Source organism: Haemaphysalis longicornis, unplaced genomic scaffold (assembly GCF_048455015.1).
Source record: "Haemaphysalis longicornis isolate Haplotype H1 unplaced genomic scaffold, Haemaphysalis longicornis Haplotype H1 scaffold_5, whole genome shotgun sequence".
NCBI lineage: Eukaryota > Metazoa > Arthropoda > Arachnida > Ixodida > Ixodidae > Haemaphysalis > Haemaphysalis longicornis.
The window spans coordinates 19,854,225-19,874,438 of NW_027526385.1; the positions used below are offsets into that span (position 1 = coordinate 19,854,225).

Genomic DNA, 20,214 nt, shown 5'->3' on the forward strand with positions numbered 1-20,214 from the left:
ATGCACTTTGGTGACCAATGCTTCAGTGATACAAATAGCATCAGCTGCTAGACCAATTCAATACAAATTAAATTATACCAGTCTTGTTATCCTGGCTAAAGAGTAAGATAAGGAAACACCACGCAAGGAAGAGCGTGACCTCACAAAATAAGCTGTAGAGCTGCAGGTGGACTTCGATTTGGCGATGGATACCAGAGTGATACAAACAGCATCATACAAACAGCATCACCTGCTAGATCTATTTATTGCAAATTAAATGATACCAGTCTTATCATCCTAGGTCAAAAGCCTGATAGTGAAACACTCAGTAAGGCAGAGCATGACGTTGCAAACTAAGAAAGGAAAATCTAGTTTTTAACTCTTGCTACAGCATGGCCCAATATAAAAATCGCCATGTCACTCTGTTCCTAAAGAAAAAAAAAACAAAGTATGCGACCGTACCCCAAAAATAACCAGGAAGGCTCTATGCAAGTAATGAAAAACTTTTGTAAACAGCGCTGGAAAACTGCACTTTTTGCTGAACCTCCACGTACGGTAGTTCCTTCTTTGCACTTCCTTCAACGTCGATGCAAACTACAGAAAAGCACAAACATATTGTGCTGCGGACTTTTTTTTCCCCACAAATATAAACAAAGCACAACAGCTAACTAAATCTGGACGTTTCCACGCGGCGCTTCTCGGACCAGGCTCGTACGTGACAGGCGATGTCGGCACCGCCGTCTACGGCGTCTTCCATCGTGTTTTCGTACGCTTGCAGCGCGTAGTTCCTTGATGTAAATGTCTTCAGGCATTGCAGCACGAGACATAAAGACGTTGTGACAGAATTGCAGTCACTAACGGCAGAGAAAACGCACCCGAATTGAAAATACTGCGGAAGCGAACGCGCGCCTGCAAAAACAAAACAAAAAAAATGGAGGCTCAACGGCGCCGGCCAATCAGAGACGCGGAACGGGGGGTTCGACTCGAGCGCGCGTGCTCCTGCCAATCAGCGGCTCCGAAACGACCTTCAGTAAATCGGCGGTAACGCTCGTTCTCCGCATGCGACGCCATTTTGAGATGGCGCAAAATACGCACAAAGAAATCAGCTACAAAGCGAGCCCAAGATGGCCGCCGCCGGCAGTCTGCTTCGATTGTGACGCGCGCGCGAAGTTCAAGCTTTTTTAGCCCGGTTTTCGGCGTTTTGCGGCTCCCGCTGCGTTTTGAAAGTCGTTTTTGAGATTATTCCCGATCAAATTCAGCGGTGAAACTTTTAGAGTAGGTGCTTGAAGGTATAAAGACTTCAAAAATGTGTTTTTCCCAAAATGCGTATTTTCGCGATTTTGGACCATTCTAAGACCCGCGTCCCCCCTTAAGATACCGCTCAAAGCACACACGAAGTTTCTTGTGCGGTAAACGAGCTAACAATGTGGGCGAAAATGGTGCTATAAAAAATCATCCGTGCCGCGAGTGAAAGCGCCTATGAAATATCTGCCGGGGTGCTAAGCCTAAACGTCTCCGGTGGAGCCAGCCAGCTGTCTCGAGCGCTTCAAAACTGCCGCCCTGAGGTGCACGCCTTCCCATTGGCGCCAGGCTCCTCCCACTGCCACGCGCGTCATTCTCTGACAGAGGCACAGGCGACCGCCAGCGCGGAATCGCCGAGGCGGGCGTTAAAATCGCGCGCGCAACGCCGACGCGCATGAATCGCGTGCAAAAATGCTCCGGTAGTGAGCTTGGGCACCGCGAGTGAATAGACGAAAGTCCAGAAATTACCGCTCGGCGACATGGAGGTTAAGAACAAGCAGAAAAACGTCACGGATTTCTCCATGCGAAAGTAAGAAAAGAATTAAACGAAAACTTTTTTCAGTGCTCAATTTCTTGGTCGTGTTGGTTCATACGAATTTCGGATGATACGAATTTTTTTCGCGGTCCCGCGATATTCGTATCATCGAGATTTTACTGTAGAACTTTTTTACCAGAATGTCTTAGTGACACCTGACAGCTATTCGAATTCGCTTCGAAAGTATTCGACCCCTAGGACTATTCGCTTCGAATTCGCTTCGAACTAAAATATCACTATTCGCACAAGCCTAGAGAGGACAATGTGAGGGGAAAAAAGGATGATGATAAGGAGTCGAAATATGAGGAGGAGTGAAAAAGGAGTAGGATAAGGAGGTCAAAGTAGAAGGAAAAGGGAGAAAGAGAGGTGAATGAAGCAGAGGAGACACAGAAGGATAAGCAGGGCAAAGAGGAGCAAAAGGATAAGAAAAAAGGATGAGGAAGAGGAGGATGAGCAGGACAACAACGAAGAGGAAGATGAGAAGGACAAGGAGCAAGAGGAGGATGCAAAATAAAAGGATGAGGATGAGCACGACAAGGAGAAAGAGAAGGAAAACAGGATGTGGAAGAGGAGGGGGAGAGCGGGAGAGAGACCTGTCGCAGGGTGGACAGGGCCTGCTGATGCTGGACGAGGCTGTCGGAGAGGTGTCGGGTGCGCTCGCGCAGCCCAGCCACCTCCCCCTGCAGGGGCTCCAGGTTGTTCTGGGCCAGGGCAAGGCGCTCGCGCACGTGCGACAGCTCCGCCTCCCGCCGGGCCGCCTCCAGCCGCAGCCGCAGGGACTCCTCCTGGCTGCGCGTCAGCTGCTCCGACACCATCCTGCCCCGGGGGAGAGGGGGAGAGGGACGGCCACAATGGCGGAGTCTGGCTTGGAACAAACGGTGCTGCTCTACCTTGTGCACGCCCCTCGAGAGTGCCATCTTATGGCGGGACGCAGCTTACAACTTCGGAAAAATGACCAAAACATCGTTTTTTTTTGAAAGCCACACATTCAGCTTCTATGTTTTCCATTCTGTGCGTTTGCAAAGATTTTCCACCGAAAACCATCGCAAAGTGGCATAAAAAAATACTTTTTCCAGCCACGGTGACACAATATCAGCACAAAACTGCGAAAAAACGGCAATTTTCGGAGTGCTGCATCTCCGCAACAGTGCCACAGGGCGCGGTCATTTTTGCATCATTAGATTGGCCGACCGATCCTCTTTCTGGTTCCAGTCGCCTCTTTTATCTTCGTTCATTCACAAACACACAAACGCCAGAATAAAAAAAAAGACGCACAAACAAAGCGAGAAATAGATGCTGAAGAGCGATTGGCCCTCTGTTGGGTGCGCATTAGAACGGCCCTCCTGATTGGGCGTCGCTGCGGCAATGCAAGATGGCGGCCGCCTGAACAGCGTAGTGCGCGTTTGTGAGTTCATTTTCACTGCTTCGCTCGGCCAAGTTTCTGTTCAATCATTTTATCTGCTGTGGTATTCAACACAGACGTTATCGCGATGGAAATTCCCGAGATCACGAGCCAGGTTTCAGGAAACTGTGTGGCTCGAAAGGTGGAAGTCACTGAACGCTTCGTGGCGCGCGTGACTTTACCCCGGAGGGTGAAACGTGGCATGCGCGGTTGTGATAGCGGTCTGATTTGTGATGTTTGCACACTTTGTGGGGGCCCGTGTTCCCCACACTTTGTGGGGCCCCACACTTTGTGGGGGCCCTACGCCTCGCCTGCACATGTTTTCGCGAGCTGGGAGCCGCCATTTTGGGCAGCCGGCGCGTCACGTCAGTCATGACCTCTTCGTGACCCCGTGCGCGCACCGAACCGGCTCGCCACGAACGTGTGCGCGAGGGCGCGGGGGAAGGAGGACCAGTTTGCCACCTTCCTTCGCGCCCCCCTCTCCCCGACCTGGGGAAGATCTCCTCTCCCCTCCAAGCTGATCTGCGGGACGAACGGGCGCTCCGGCGGGGAGTCGACTGGGCGATTTGGTCGGAGTCGGTTGGCTCGGCTGTGCCTACGCCGAATGCCCCGATGACGGTGAACCCAGTTGGCTCCACGGACTCTGCCGAGAGATTCTGCCCTGATCGGTCGCCTCGGGATGCCTCCCCTGCTCCCGCGGCCGTGATGACGGATCTCGAGGTCTGAGCCCAGCGGCTTGAGCGAGCGACAGGAGCCACTGTCTCCCCGCGAGCGATAGTCGTGTTGTCTGGTGTATGCACTGTATCTGCCAGGCAATAAAGCCTCACTTTGGATTGCCGGAGCCTGTCTACCGCATGTGAGTACCCGAACCCGTGCGTGAGTCTTCGGATTCCGCAGGGCTAGTGTACGGCGCGTAGCGTTCTCTAGCAAAGCTAGCCGGGGTCCTCTGCTACCCCGTACGTTAGCCCACAACTTAATTATTGCTATGTTTGGAAGTCGGCTTGGTAGCCTTGGGAAAAAAACAGTCGGTGCGTCAAGTGCTGCGGCGCACACGGCATCGCCGCAGCGCATGGGGCATGGCCTGATTGCGCTACCGGTTACGATTGAGCGCAAGTAGCTACAATTAGAGCCAGCGACGTCCGATCTGATGTTATATAGACAACGGTATTTCAAATCACAAAATGTTGTGATAAACGTGCGCTGCGAATATAGGGCTGTGCGCCAAGCGCGAGAGTACGATGTTTGCCGTGGGTCTTTTAGCAATAATGCGAATTAGTCAAAATTGTCAATGAGTAACTGTTGTCGGCATTTTAAAAATGTTCCGTACCTGCAGCATTTTCCAGATTTAAAAAAAATCAATAATGTCAATGCATGCATACAGCTGTGTGCATATTGGCTGTACTGGGCAAAATATTGGCTGGCTTGAATTGCAAGAGTATTAAAAAAATGTGCACGCATTGAAGTTGAAGCTATGCTGAATAAAATACCAAGCTTTGAAGTAGCTCATTTGTATCCTTATGACGCTTCGGATATGAACAGTTGAACACGTGCATGCACGAGTACTAAGTCGCTGCTGCAGGCAAGGTTATAGAAAAAAACAAAAAACAAAGAAAAGCCGAAAGCAAGTTTTAGTATTTATGTTTGAAGAAAAAAAAAAAAATGCCTCACTCCTTGCCCTAGTTAAAACTCGGCATAGAGAAGTTTCCAATTGTAGTGCGGGCAACCAGCAATCCTAGAGTAAAAATTGTTTTGCACTGGGCATAACCTGAAGCCCCCGTTGTCTAGAAGCCTGCACAACGGGACCTTCAGAAAGCCAATAACGCATCCCATGTGCACCAAATCAAACGGCAGAGACCCCAAAGGTCATCTGCAGTCAAGGTTTTTTTTTTTTATCTAAGTCGAGTGATTTCTATGTAAAAATGTTCTAAATCAATACCTGCCCCACCCTTCCTTTTTTTGTAAATAACAGTGATTCAGTAAGTTTTAGATTGCTTTAGATACAGCATGTAGCATATCACCATGCTTATTTGATGCTTTGTTTGCGCCATGCAGAAAAGGTTGCTTCTGTAGTGTTTATGAAATAGAAAGTCCCTGCACCCACGCTTCTTCCTCCCACCTGTGGTTCTCCGCCATCTCCTTCTTGTAGGTGTCAAACTCCTTCTGCAGTTCGGCCAAGGCCGCCTTGGCATCCTGCCCTGGCTTGCCTTTGACAGCGGCCGGCTTGTCGGAAGTCGACCGCTTGACACCCACCACAGCCGGCGTCGATGTGACCAGCGGATCAAACGAGTCGTCATCCTCCTGGAGCAAACAAAGGGGTTTTCTTTTATATAAACATCGCCAAGAGCAAGTCAACTACCGTTAAATCTAAGCCGATAGTTTCTTTGAAATACTGATATATCAAACTCCAGGGTTGGCTTGGATTCGAGGATTTTGAAACACGCGCCAATTTCCAAGTGAAATTGAGGGAAGTGGCGCGCAGCTAGCACCACCCAGAAAAGAAAGTATTGTAGCCATTACTAGACGAGCCAGTAGCCACTCAAGGGGCCATAGCTGGGGGCGATAGCGCCGTTTTGAACTGTGCAGATAGTGGCCTGCGTGCGGTGTGGCGTTTGGTTTTGACAGCGCAATGGCACCAAACAAGCGGCGCCATTATAGTGACGCTTTTAAAAGAAAAATTGTTTTAGCTGCGCAGTTGTCATCGAACGTTCAAGCCGGGCGGTACTTCGGCGTGGATGAAAAAAAAATGTCCGTCGTTGGAGGATGCAACAGGAGAGGATATTTGCGTGCGCCGCAATGAGGATGGCATTCACCGGACCACGAGAAGGCCGTCACCACGAAATGGAGATGACATTGGCTGACTTCGTTTGGACGCAGCGAGCAGCTGCCCTTCCAGTAACGACGGAAGTGCTCCAGGCAAAAGCAAGGGAGCTTTCAAGGGAACGAGGCCTATTGCGGGTACACTTCAAAGCCAGTCGGGGCTGGCTACAGAAATTCATGAAGCGCTTCGGCTTTAGCCTCCGTCGTCGAACCTCAATCGCCCAGAAGTTGCCCGGTGATTTTGAGGAGAAACTGATTGAGTTCCAGCACCGCATCTTCATGTTCAATAAACGTGTTTTCTTTTTGTGAACGCTGACCTCGCCTTTTTGTTCGGCCTACATTCGAGGTACGGTAAACGCACAACAAATTTATCACCAAATGATTTGCCGTTATTGCTACCACTCTATCACTAACAAAGGCGGGATAAAAAGGACGCTTTACTAACTACAGAGAACATAATAGACTCTCGGGTTTCTACCTCCACCGCATACAGGGGCCAATTTTTGCTACATCAAATAACTGCACCACCAGAGCGGCTTGCAGATCTTTCTAATTTTTCGAAGCTTCACCAAGTGCATCAGATAGCCCACGACTGTGCTGAAGACATTTCTTTAGAGCTTAGACACAAAGCAAGCAAGGAATTACCTCGGCAAGATTGCCATTGGGCTATTAAGAAATTTCATTACAACGGCAGAAGGTGCACTGAAATCTGAAGAGGCACAATGCAGAAACGAACCCACAAGTGCAGTAAGGCGTCTTTCACGCGCACGCAGTCATTTATGCATTGCATCGTTGTACCAAGTTGGCGCATTTTCCCCCATATAATGGGCAAGCATTTGACCAGGAAAAAAAAGGATTTGTATAATAAATTAAAAAAAAAAAGCTTTAATCGAATGCTCACCGCAGCTGCTATCAGCAATCTATAACGTACCACACGTGCTGCCTTGCCGGTCTACATGACTGATCATCACAACTTGCTTAATAGATGCGGCGCACAAACTGATTCTCAGGATGCACACTGCCACTGCTACACCTGCCCGAATGACAGTCCATAAAAAGGTCAAGGGTTGACGACGGCTCTCAGGTTTCTTACTGTGAAGATGGGCAGGTCCTGGCGTCCACTGGATGCCAGCAGTGTCCTGTACATGTCCCGCTGTCGGGCGATGGAGGCCACCAAGGTTGCCTGCCGACTGCGCTCCTGTTCGAGCTCTTGCAGCTGCAGCAGCGCCCCCTCCAGGCGCTCGCGAAGCTCAGAGCTCCTGCATTCACGCACCGGAGAAAAGAAGGCCCAAGAGTGCAACGATCGAACACCAAAACACAACAGGCAGGGGACAGATGAGGAACCAAGTCCCTAAGACTGATGCTGAAATAAAAAATGGCTGAAATTTATTATAATCTTTAATGCGAAATTTGTGCGCAGCGCAAAGTGCAGTCTTCTCGATCATGGTGCATAGTAGCTGCGCCTGAGGAAGCTATTGCGTGATCAGCGAAGGCATGGCGGCGTGCCCTACTCTGCCGTCACCTCGCAGCGTGTCACCACCACTGCTGAGAACGTTGTTGTATATAGTGTTTGAAGCTCCTGCACAAACGTCACGTGGTTCGGATGAGCCACGCAACGAGGAGGACGCTCAAGGACCAATGTACGTGCAGCATGCAACGCATGCTAGACTTCTGTGGCGAAGTCTTTGCATATTGCCCTCCCCCTCACACTTTCGCCATGCTTTTTTTCTCCGTTTTCCTTCAGTCTCCGGTGTTAACTCTGTTCGCTTGGTTACAAGGCCAGTGACGCCGTCAAACCACAGTAGAGGACGCTTAAGGGCTGCGAACTAAAAACTGATTGATTGATTGACTGATAAGGGAACACAGAACATGCTACATGTGCAGTGACGCCAAGATTTTCAGCACTGCAAGATGTCGCAAATTTCCCCTCCACTGCAGCTAACGGTTGTTACTACCCTCACGATAAGACAGTGGCAGTAAAGGAAGGTGCTTACACTGTGAACAGCAATGCAAGTTTAACAACGCTGTTGGCCTAGCTTGAGCGAAACTCCTTTTTCCGCCTCGCTAAGCACACCATCATTAAATCACAAGTATTACGGTCCACAAAATGCCCATGACAGCATGAATAACGCAACATTTATCACAATAAAGACTAACTGCGGCCCAAACTCTTAACTCTTTCGTTACAGTGGGAAAATAGGAGACTCTCCGTAGGTTTTAGTATGTATTTTTTTGTAATAAGTAATACAGTTAAACCTCGATGTAACGAAGTCGGTAAAATTCGTAATTTACTTCGTTACATTGAAATTTCGCTACATTGAAATTCGCGGTTTTAATGAAGTGTTCATCCCGTGAAGCATTTCCTGCAAAAGAAAACGTGGCGCGCATACACGGCTGGCGCACTCTTTCTGTTTCTATCGGAGCTTAATCGTCTACGCGGGCATCAGAGTGAACCGCATGGAGCGTTTTCTCCCCGCAAAAGCGCGCCCCGCAAGTCACAGGCACGCTGACGCAGCCGCGGAGACAACCCGAGCGATGTGAGTAGCTCCAGCGCGACCGCTTCCGCTCGCTGAAACGCAACTCGAGGGGCAAACGAGAAGGGCATGCGAGAAAAAAAACTGGTAACGTCGGCGAAATTTTCACTGTAAAGCGTCATACGCGCCGCTTACGAAAGCGCCCATCAAATATCCTCGGCATGCCCGAGCGCTTCGAAGCTCCCGCCATAGGGAGCGCGCCTCCCCATTGGTGAAACTGGTCAGGCTCCTCCCACTGCCGCGTGCAGCGAGAGTCGCTTCCTGGCGCAGAAGCCGCCGCCGGCGCGCAATCGCGGATGCGGGTGTGAAAAAAAAAGCGCGCACAAGGCTCAAAGATTCACAAATGCTTGCTGAAACGGTGAAACCCAACAAGCATGAGCGAACTTGAACGAAGGGCGAAACGGCGGCATGCGGTGGCGGCGGCGGCCCCGCAAGAGGCGATTAGGCTTACCACCGCGGAGGATGTTTGATGGGCGCTTTCGTAAGCGGCGCGCACGACGTTTTACTGTAAAAATTTCGCCAACATTATCCGCTTTTTTTTTTTTTCTCGCGTGGCCCTCTCATTTGCCCCTCGAGTTGCGTTTCAGCGAGCGTTTGGAAGCGGTCGCTGGAGCTACCCACATAGCGCGGGTGGTCTCCGCGGCTGCGTCAGCGCGCCTGTGGCTTGCGGGGTGCGTTTTGAGTTTTTGCGGGGAGAAAACGCTCCATGCGGTTCCCGCTAATGCCCGCGTAGACGATTAAGGTCCGACAGAAAGAGAAACAGTGCGCCAGCCGTGTATGCACGCCACGCAGTTTGTAGGCAAGGGGCTCGCTCACAGACCCGTGGCTCGCTGCATCCGCGGCATTGGGCGGCCCGTGTTGCCGTTCGCGTTTTATTGAGACCCCTTTTCGGCGCTTGAGTCTCCCAAAATATACCTCTACAACTTAAATTTCGTGCCTAGTTCTCCATGAAACTTCGTTACATTGAAATTCCGGTAAACGGGACTTCGTTACACAGAGGGTGAAAATACATGGTGTGCATACACTTGAAGTTAAAAAAAATTCGGTGGTTCGTTACATCGAGGGTTTCGTTACATTGAAGTTCGTTACATCGAGGTTTAACTGTATAATGGTTATAGTGTGATGATATAAACAGTAATACCTCGTTAACTCGAAGTATTAAAAACCGGGAAATATTTCGAGATAAGCGGATTTTCGAGATAAGCAAAGTTGAGCAAAACTGGCTGGATAAACCTCTGAACTGAGATGAACCAAAAGTAGATTGACAAACAGCAGGATCGCCTCAGCATATCTTGAGCAACCACAATGTTCCTTTCGCTTCACTACACAACGAATGCATGCCCATTTAGAAACTAACAAAGCTGCCAGTGGTAAAACATCCCCACATCCACACTTGAGTAAAAGACGGAATTACTCCCACTTGACTACACTTCACAGAAGAAAAAAGACACCAAGTCGTCGTGCCACCCACCGGTGCACGCAAGGAGCTCAGACGAGTCACAAATGCATTGTTGAAGTTCGCAGGCAAGACAAACGAATCCACACTGAAGACGGAGCAGAAACATTTTCATCTAACTACGCACTAGCTCTCTAGTGTCAATATAGCAGACTTGACAGATGTCCACTCTAATGCTATCGTGCAATGTGACAAGAGTGCAATGGGGCTCCAATGGTAAGCAGAGTGCAGGATAGGGCTAGTTGGTAATCTATTATCATACAACATGGCAAAAAACCCCGGGAACAAAAGGACGAATTTTGTATGCTTTTCCTTCATCTTTGTGATTTTTTGTCTTTTTTGCCGTGCTGTACTGATTACTCCCAGAATATTAGAATCGCCAATCGATTCGTAAGAAATGGGGCGATGCGATATGTGTCTTTCCCAAGCACGCAGTGACATCTTTGTTCGCAGTTCCTGCCTGAACCCACCTCTCCTCGGCAGCCTTCTTCTCCTCCTCTTCCTGCTTCTCGCTCAGGTCTCGCACCAGGGCCAGGAGCTCCGCATTCCTCTGCTGGAGCTCCTCAATGTTCCTGCAGAGGCCAGAGAGAGGGTCGCACACATTACGCTAAATACAGTGTAGACGGTAACGTATGTCAAGCAAGCATGGCAAGCACGGGGAAAGGTGACTAGCCTGCCACCTGTCGGCAGAAAGTTTAATTAAGTACTAGTACTCCAGCGCTTGCGGCTGCTGCTGCGAGTCATAAAAGTAAACCACGAAAACATAAACAAACAGCACCTAATTTACTGTTCCCTAATTTGAAAAGCAAGCTTTATTTCATGAAGTTTTGTTATTAAAAAATACACGCCTAGCAAAGTTTGGTTTTCGTTCCCTCAATGTCAATTTCGTTCCCTCAATGTCAACACCAATACATGCTGCCCTCAGCTTTAACGAAGCAGGGGTGCTCACACGGCCCGGCTTCCAAAGTGTAGTTTCACAACTGGTGCACACTAAAGAACACTGGTGAAGCTTCCAACCTGGCTAGCACACGTGCGCCTGAAGACAAGACAAGACAAGACAAGACAAGACAAGACAAGACGAGCCGAGCCGAGACTGCCAGCGCACCTGAAGGTGACGAGGCGCCTGGAGATGACCTCAGCAGCCGTGAGTGGGGGCGACATCCCGTCTTCGGAAGAGCTGATCTCTCGGTCCTGCGACAAGTCGGCAGCGCCCCCTCGGGCCTCCTCCACCTCCTGCACGAGCTGGCAGACCTGCAAGCAATGCCCCGCAGACCATGCCTTTACCACCCCCTTTCCCCGTTTCAGAAAGCACCGCAAGACTCGCAAAGTTTCTTTTTTTTTTTTTTTTTTTTGACAATAAGTGTGTAGACAAGGACAAAGAAACGAAATCCCAAACGGCGTGCTCCTGTTTGTGATTTCCCTTCTTGGTCCCCGTCTACACGCTGTTTTTCATCAAAATATGCAGAAGAACCTGCTAGCTCATGTTCAAACCTTAATTACTTGCAAACTTTACCTACGAGATAAAACAAATTGCTGATGACACAATGAAACCGGCTTTATCGCTAACAGTACACATCTAAACATCTCTATTTGTCATCTTAAACAGAACAGAACTGCTCCAAAGCAGGTCTGTACTTTATCCGCACATAGAATTTCTATTCCAGGAGCAGTCTGGGAAAAGCCCAGAACTACGGTGGACAGACAAATAAAAGAGACCATAAGACAGACAGGAGTGGCAAGCCTAGCATCTGGCAGTACAGTCGCTTGAGGAGTGTATTTCTTTTAGCAATAAACAGTGCAAAAATAAGAGAGCACAGAGACACACTGCTGTGTCTCTGTGCTCTTGTATTACCCTGTTTTTTTTTCCCACTGTTTATAATATCTCAGATACGCACCAAGTACATGTTGCTTATTTTTTATGCCACCCTTGTAAATCGAAGACTTCAATATGGCTGTTAATCAAACCTCTTCCCCTCTTCCCTTCCCCTCCGCACTTGGTGGTGAAGTGCCGCGAAACGCGCGGAAATACGCACCTGTCTCGAGAGGTCCCGCGCCTCGTGCTGCCAGCGCTGCAGCTCTCGCTGCGCGTAGGCGAGAGCGGAGCGGGCCTCGTCCCGCTCCCGCGCCCGCTGCTCCTGTTCCACCAGGGCCCCCGTCAGCTGCTCGCGCAGGCTGGACACGCTCGACATGGCCTTCTCGTACTCCTGCAAGGAAGGAAACAACACCCGCCAAGGACCCGTCAACGACCCAACCCAGAACCCATCAACGACCCACCACAGAACCACTCAGAAACCCGTTATAAAGCCATTAAGGACCCGACACAAAACCCATCACACACTAGTATTTACCCTCAGCGAAAGCTATTACAAGATTCGCTGAAACCCATCAATGATAAATAACTAGGGGTGTGCGAATATCAATTTTTTAATTTCGAAGCGAATTCGAATAATAAAAATAAAGTTCGAATCGAATCGAATATTTTTCGAATATTTTTCGAATACGAATACTTATTGTTTTCTGTAAAATTAAAGTTTTCACCATCTAGAGACACAAAAACTGCAACTTTATTGCACAACAAATCATACAAACTAAAATTAGAAATTACACAATACCATTGCACTCAACAGGTTAAGGTCTGCACTCACTTAAATGTTAACATGGAAAAAGGTTAACTGCTCGACATGTTCGGGGAGCAGTGACAACCTCCTGCTCGTCACGACTCCACCAGATACCGAAAGCAGCCGCTCACTTGAGACACTAGTGGCTGGCATGCCCGAGCCTGTGCACATTGCCGCGCACTGATACAGTAAAATCTCGATGATACTAATCTCGCGGGACCGCGAAAAATATTCGTATCATCCGAAATTCGTATGAACCAACAGAGACCAAAAAATTGTGCGCTGAAAAAAGTTTTCGTTTATTTCTTCTCTTACTTTCGCATGAAGAAATTCGTGATTTTTTCTGCTTTTTTTTTTTAACCCCCATGTCGCAAAGCAGTCCTTTCTGGAGCACGTAAAGCTTCGCGCTCGTCTCCTCACTCGCTCTGCCCAAGCTCGCTACACGCCGCAACAGTCAAGCGTGAACCGAATGGTGCGTTTTTGCACGCGATTCGCTCACCTCGGCTCTGCGAGCGCTGTATTTTCACGCCCGCATCGACGATTTCGCGCCCGCGGTAGCGCCTACCTCGGTCAGAAAATGACGCACGACGCGCGCGACAGAATGGAGGAGCCTGACTACTTGCGATGAGATCGAGACAGCCGGCTTGGCTCCGCCGGAGATGGTTAGGCTTAGCACCTCGGCAAATATTTTACGGGCACTTTCTAGCGGCGCGGATGATGTTTTATAGTTACGTTTTCGCATGCATTATCAGCTCCTTTACCGCACAAGCAACTTCGTGTCTCCCTTGAGCCGCATTTTAAAGAGTGGTTAGAAACGGTCGCTCGAGCGCCCGCGCCACTTCGCGGCCGGAGCCGACGCCATGGTGACGCCGCCGGCCGCGCCGCACGCAGCGTGGGGGTGGTTTCCCGGCGGTGTCAGCGCGCGTTGGGCGTGCGCAGAGCGTTTTCGCGAGCAGAAAACAACAGCCTGGCCGTTTCTGGAGAAAAAGTGACAAACAGGGAAGCGAGAGCCGTCGTTTGCTCGTTCGGCAGTCGGGTGCCTCGCCAGTTCGTTCGTATCTTCCGCCGGGCCGCCCAGGTCCGTTCGTAACAGCCGAAATTTTTCTCTTTGCAAACAATGCAATTTCGCCGGGACTTTTCGGAAATTCGTATCATCCCGAAATTCGCACCCCCGCAATCATATCATCGAGAGTCCACTGTAACTACGAATAAACACCAATACAGTCTGCGAAAGCACGTACCGTTCGCGTGTATATGCTTCGCGACTTTGCTGCTGAGACACGCTCTGAATTTATTTTTTTTTAGTTTTGGGTGGTTCGAATATTTCGAACCATAAAAGTGTCGTTCGAATCGAATCGAATATCGAAAAATTCGAATCGAATATTCGAAGTTTCGAATATTCGCACACCCCTATAAATAACCCGTCACAGAACCCACCAAAAAAAAAAAATATGCATATCACAGACCCATTGAGGCCTCATCAAGAACCCACCAAGGAAAGAGCACCCATCACTGGGCTCATTTAAACTGTCAGAAAAAAGGGCGCCCATCAAGGAATTGATATCTTACTCCCAGATAGGTGCAAGTACCTGTCAAGGACCCGACACAAAACCTGCCAATGATTTGTATTTGCCCTTAGTGAAAGCAGCCACAGGATTCGCTAAGAACCTATCAAAGAGGAGGAATCTGTCACAGAGCCCACAGAGAGAAACATGCCCATCAAAGACTTTTCGGGGGCTCGTCAAGGACCCACCAAGTAAAAAGCAACACCGCGGAGCGTCATGGCGAAGTCGCGGAACAGCAAGAGCAGGGGAGTACGTTTAGTGCTCTGTTCGCACGCCGCCAAAACCAACCAGAACGGCAAAGAGCAGGGAAGGAGTGTGGAGTGCGTTTTGCGCTTTGTTAGCACACCACAACATTTTTATGGCGCAAGGTTTGTTTTGTGTTCAGCAAGCGGCGCACCGCAAGCGCGCAAGTTTTAAATTGTGAGCCACAGCATTCCCGTTCACATCTCCGGCTACTGTTGAGATTTCTTTTTGTTGGAATGCGTTTTCAGCATTTCTGCATGTACTGCAGCGTGATATCAAGTTACTGCAATCGTCTACAGCATCAGCAACCATGCTGAGATAAAACCATATCCCCACTGCATTTTTTATTCAGTGACAAAAAAAGTAAATTCAAGAAGAAAAGTGGGGGGAGGGTTCATTACGCGGGTGGGTTCATTATGCAAGTAAATACAGTAAACAAATTCCCTATCCCTTAATGAAAACTTGAAGATAGCAAGCTGCGACGTCGAACGTTTCCTCTTCCTGTATGTTGTGCTGATAAGCAACTGCCTTCGGCATCGCGAACACAAGGTGGGGTGAGAAAAAAAATCCCCCATGCGGTATCACGTCCTGCGGCATCCATGTAGCAGTGTTCACTCAAAACAAACACAAAAAATTTAAGGGGGGACGTGGGGATCGGAGTGAACTTTTTTGTTTTTTGGCGTAGAGTGATGAAATTCGGCAAGCACATTGGAAAGCACTCCAAATGGTGAAATTTAAAATTTCATGATGATACCTTCAGTAGTTCTTGTGTTACAGAGGTTTACATGTTGCCCGCTCGTGGAAAGCCTAGCAAGGTATTGACACATGCTAGGAAGTTCTGAATACTTCTCAATTATAGTCAAAAGAACACTACAGGGCAAGACAGTCTTCAAATTTTTTTTACACCCTTCATTTTTTTTACAGAAAAGAATAATTTCACTTGTAACCTATAGGACATAATTGACCTAGCCATAAATTCCACATTAAAAAATAACGAGGCCCTAAAATGAAAATCCAAGACTGTCTCGCCCTGCAGAACTCTTCAAGGATCGAAATAAAACAGACAGGGTCAAAATCTGCCCAGTGATTGCCACGCTATCCTTTCCACGAGCAACGAAGAACTCGTAAAATGCACTTTTGAGAAAACGGCTCTTAAAGTTTACGATGATGTCACAATTTTCAAACTGCACCAGCAGCATAGTCCTTGCTGTCGTTGCTTGGGGACAACCTCGCATACCTTTGCCCTTTGATTTGGTGCATCTGGGATGCCTTCCTGGCTCATTGGAGGTTTCTATGTGTAGGCCTTTAGATGGCAGAAGCACCAGTTTTACGCAGAGTGTACCAAAAAGTTTACTATGGGCTACTAGGGTACCTATATTTTACTTCATGTATGCCTAATGCATAGCTGTCTCCAAAATGAAGAGTAAGGCATGGTTTTTTTTTATTAATGTGCCAGCAGACTTTCAGCTTATTTCTGGGTGTCATAACCTTGATGAAGCTACAGCTTAGTACATGAGGCTGTTCAGTGTCAAAAATTATATCAGGGCATCACACGCATAAGATGAGCTATTTGAAGGCAGAATATACATTTGTTTTACATAATTACAACATTAATATTATAAGAATGCCATGCTCTTCTTCAGGCGAAAAAAGCATTGCAAAATGGACATTATAATTGCGAACATTGCAAAAATAGAAAAAAAATAGTGACACTAAATTTTTTTTAAACGCTGTAACATTACGGCATCTTCTCTAATTAATTTAATACTGAAAATATAATTGTGTAATCCCAGACTTGGTTGTACGAACTAGTTTAGAGCCACGGAAAAAGTTTCTCAAATAAGCCGGGTTACGTGGTTCATTGCACCCCCCCCCCCCTTCCCTACAATCCCCGACGCGCACGTTCACCACGACCGTAATTTAGGTAACCTTACTATGTTTAGCAACTTTACTTTTGCCATTAAATTACACTTTGCGTACATCAATTATTAGTACTCGCGCGCAATAGCAACCGATCCCGCTATCGGCCGCTGCCCGAACACGTCGCGCCAATGCAGCGCGCGCCGCAACTTCTGGCGAGCCGGTCATTCCATTCCTGAAGCTCGCGAGCTCGCTGTAAAACACAGCAATAACTAAGCGTTTTATAACACGGCAATGCGTCCAAAAGTTCACTTCACGAACACCAATTGTACACGGACGCACCGAGTTTCCCACTCAAGGACGCACCACGGCGATGTCGCGGGCACGTTTTCGATGCGTCTTTCGAGCCGCGCACTTCCCTATCTGGCGCACGATCTCAAGCATTATCGCCGCGATAACGATGGCGTCACTGTACGGAATCGCAAAGCATGAAACCACTGAACGGGAACCGAGCCGACCGCGAAACCGAGCGACACGGAGTGCGTGCGAACTGCGCGTCAGCCGAAACGCCCGGCGGCCATCTTGTTGTGGCCATGGCGGCACCCAATCCGGAGAGCCGTCTTAGCTAACGCGGCCGGAGAGCCAATCGCGTGTTAGATTCTATCGGTTGCTTCGTTTCACCGTCTCTCATTTTCCGCCGTTTGTGCGTTTGTGAATGAGCGACAATGAAAGCAGCGACAGGAAATCGGAAGTTGAAGACTCTGCCAATCTAACGCGACCAAGATGGCGGCGCCCGGTGCCGTCGTTCCGGAGATTCAGCGCTGCGAAAATTGCCGTTTTTTCGTCATTTTGCGGAAATAATTTGTCACCTCAGCTGACGTAAATATTTTTCTTTGGCACTTCGCGATCGTTTTCGACGGGGAAACTTTGCAGACGCATAGAATATAAAACGTGCAATCCGAAAATGTGACTTCCGAAAAAACGATTTTTTGGTCACTTTTCGCCATCTGATCCCCGCGTCCCCCCTTAAGGCCACGTTAGATTGCAATGCAAAGGTAGATTGCAATGCGGTTGGATTTGCGCATGTTTTGGTTATAGTGCGGTACTGCTTATAGTGCGGATTTTCGCAGCTCCCGTGGCATACGTTATAAACGGTCTACACTGTATGTGGAAACAACTTCGTGTCATAGGACCTGTCAAAACAAGACACCCACCCGGCCAGACAACCACACACCCTATTCGTTGCTTACACAACGTGTAGCAGCACAGACAAGCATATGCCGCCAAAAACTGTCCTCACACTTGTGCACAATTCACTATGGTACTTGGCAGGCCTAAACAGGCACTTGCACTGCTCTGATGAGCACAAAAAAGAAAGTTTCAAACTCCAACGAGTACAAGAAAAGCAACACCGCTCCATGAAAGTCCCACATTTCATGACAAGACTTTAACGAAGCGAGATAACTTGTAATAGCAAGTTTGTAATCAATAGTGCAACACCTATACTGCTGAACCACTGTGGCTGGTCGATAATGCCATGTATTTGTAACCTCCCACGATTGGTCCGTTTCTAACAGCACAGGGCCATTACAATCACCTTCCCCAACTCTGTGCATCACAAGCTTCACTTCTACGAAGGGTAGCACTCCAATGTAACTAAGGTCCCATCATATTTTCCCGTCTCTCCTTCCCCCTTTCATACGGTGACAACTTTTAACTTTGGCCAGTCACTTAGAGAACACTGGGCATACCAGATATTGAAAAGCGCACCCTGTGCAAACGTGCTGGCCAAAAGAAGAAAGTACAGCAGCAATTACGGTGACAATCATTCTCAGGTAAAAGTTAAGTACGGCAATAGCTCATGTGTTGCATCACTCTGCTGAAGCTACAAACCCGCAAGTCAGCGAGCATTTGCATTTTGAAAGGAGGTTGCACTGAATGGGCGACATTGTCTGCTTTTACTTACTCAGTTTGCCATCGGCGCATTAGTTTATAAGCAGATTAAATTTGAAAAATCACTGAAACAACTCGTGTCACATTCCAAATACCCGCAGAACGCACTCTTTGCGCCATGCTGAGTAGCAGCCGGAGGGGCAACTTCTGTTGTCGTTCTTATGCTCAAGTACAGTATAAAGCACGCGCTGTGAAAATGTGCTGGTCAAAAAGGACAGAGCAAGTCAGCGATTACAGTGGCATGCAGTGAATAGTCGCAACCACTCATGCCTCTCAAATGCCCTCCAAGCACACACCAAAAAAAAAAAAAAAAAAGCAGCACTGCCAGTCTCTCGCTTTGGCTTGCCTTCATGTGTCGTGCAACGAGCGGCACTTTCTCTGCCAGTTCCTGGGAGAGCTCAGTCAGCTGCTGCTGCAGGGTCTCCTTGTCCCGCAAGGCCTGACCCAGGGCCCTCTGCTGTTCCAACCGCTCCGACAGGAGCTCCGTCAGGCTCAGCCCCGACTCCAGGGCCAGTCCCGAGACATGCGCCGCGGCCACCGACAGCGAAAACAGGGACGGGCTTTCGCCCCCGACACCACCTGCAATGCAGTGGCGAGGATGCGGGGACGGTGAGCAGATCTCGAACACGAAGAGACACGTTATCTCAACTAGTGCAGTCACTGCATAAGCAGTAGTGATGCAGAAACAGAACCACGCTCCTGTTAAAAAAAGAAAGTCAAATTTTGAGTCCTTTACACACCGAAGCCACACTTGGCTATGAAGCACGCCTCAGTGGAGGGCTCTCAATTAATTTATAACACCTCGGGATTTTTAATGTGTGCGGAAATCGCAACATATGGGAGTTTTCACTTTTCACCGCCATCAGGAAAGTGGCTGCCACGGCAGAGAATTGCACCCACGTCCTTGGGTTCAGCAGCATAACAGCTTAGCCACTGAGCCACCGCTCAGGGTTAGCCAAAAAGGCTTTTGTGATAGGGCAGAAATTTACGTTATTCAAAGAAAGTTGTTCTGACTGTCGATATAGGCTCCCGCCTTTACCGTCTACACAAAGATAAGCCCATTTCAATGGCAGCTAGCGATTTTGTGGTATTGTTTGTGGTATTGTCTTATCTAGAATCGTTCCTTTTTCACGGTGTTCAAGTACTGTTTTGGCGCAATGGTAGCCCAGTTTCATGCCCGCGTCCTGTATCCAGAGGTGACACCAGAGCATTTCAGTCGACCAACCGGTCTCTGGGGAAATGCATGTTTTTTGACAGGATGCCATTGGCCCCAATAAGAAAGCTGCCACTTTTAAAAAATTCTCGGGGCACGCAAGTCTGCTTACGTGCCTTGAAGGGTTATTGGTTATTGAAGGCCTAGTGGTTATTAAATTTTTCTCTACTGGTACACTGTTTTTGCGCCTCTTCCGCGTCTTCGTCTTTTGGCACAGATTACTTCGGCAGGCAGACTAGCCACACTTGCCCCGACAGCTTCCCCAGAATCTGAGCTCTCCGTTGATGCCAAGCAGCTGTTGTACTCGAGTGCCACCACATTCACCTGTCAAGCGGCCTGCATTGGGCGAACTTCTGTTCCAGCCCAGGCAGGGTGCCAAGGTGGCGCCGCGGTAACGTCCTACACTAGAGACAAAATAGGCGTTTTATTTTTATAAACTTTAGATTTCGGTCAGGAGCTCGCAAATTACGCAAGAACGTGCTAAATATAGTAGTTGAAGTAAGTTCTTAGCCCACCTGTCACGTGAGAGCGTCTATTAGGCCGACACTTACCCATGGCCTGATGATAGGACACCCCAGTCATACAACGCTTTCCCGCCGGCCGTTGAAAGTCGTATTATCGTGGTTCCACTGTATTTGCTCCTTAAAAAAACGGCCATTTGTCATAGCAGACAACTACAGTGAAACATCGATGCATGAGACTCAACGAAACCAGGAAACCTGTCTCTCATAACCAAG

At 48.6% G+C, this 20,214-nt stretch overlaps 1 protein-coding gene across 1 annotated transcript in view; it reads right to left on the reverse strand.

The window, feature by feature from the left end:
• The window catches only part of LOC144137939 (uncharacterized), a 126,826-nt gene that overhangs the window by 91,945 nt on the left and 14,667 nt on the right, over window positions 1–20,214 (reverse strand). The window contains exons 9-15 of the mRNA XM_077669971.1: window positions 18,611–18,843; window positions 12,059–12,229; window positions 11,131–11,276; window positions 10,496–10,597; window positions 7,129–7,294; window positions 5,335–5,516; window positions 2,410–2,632 (exon numbers count right to left, since the gene is read on the reverse strand). Coding sequence (XP_077526097.1) covers window positions 2,410–2,632; window positions 5,335–5,516; window positions 7,129–7,294; window positions 10,496–10,597; window positions 11,131–11,276; window positions 12,059–12,229; window positions 18,611–18,843 — 1,223 coding nt within the window. The remainder of the gene's footprint in view (window positions 1–2,409; window positions 2,633–5,334; window positions 5,517–7,128; window positions 7,295–10,495; window positions 10,598–11,130; window positions 11,277–12,058; window positions 12,230–18,610; window positions 18,844–20,214) is intronic.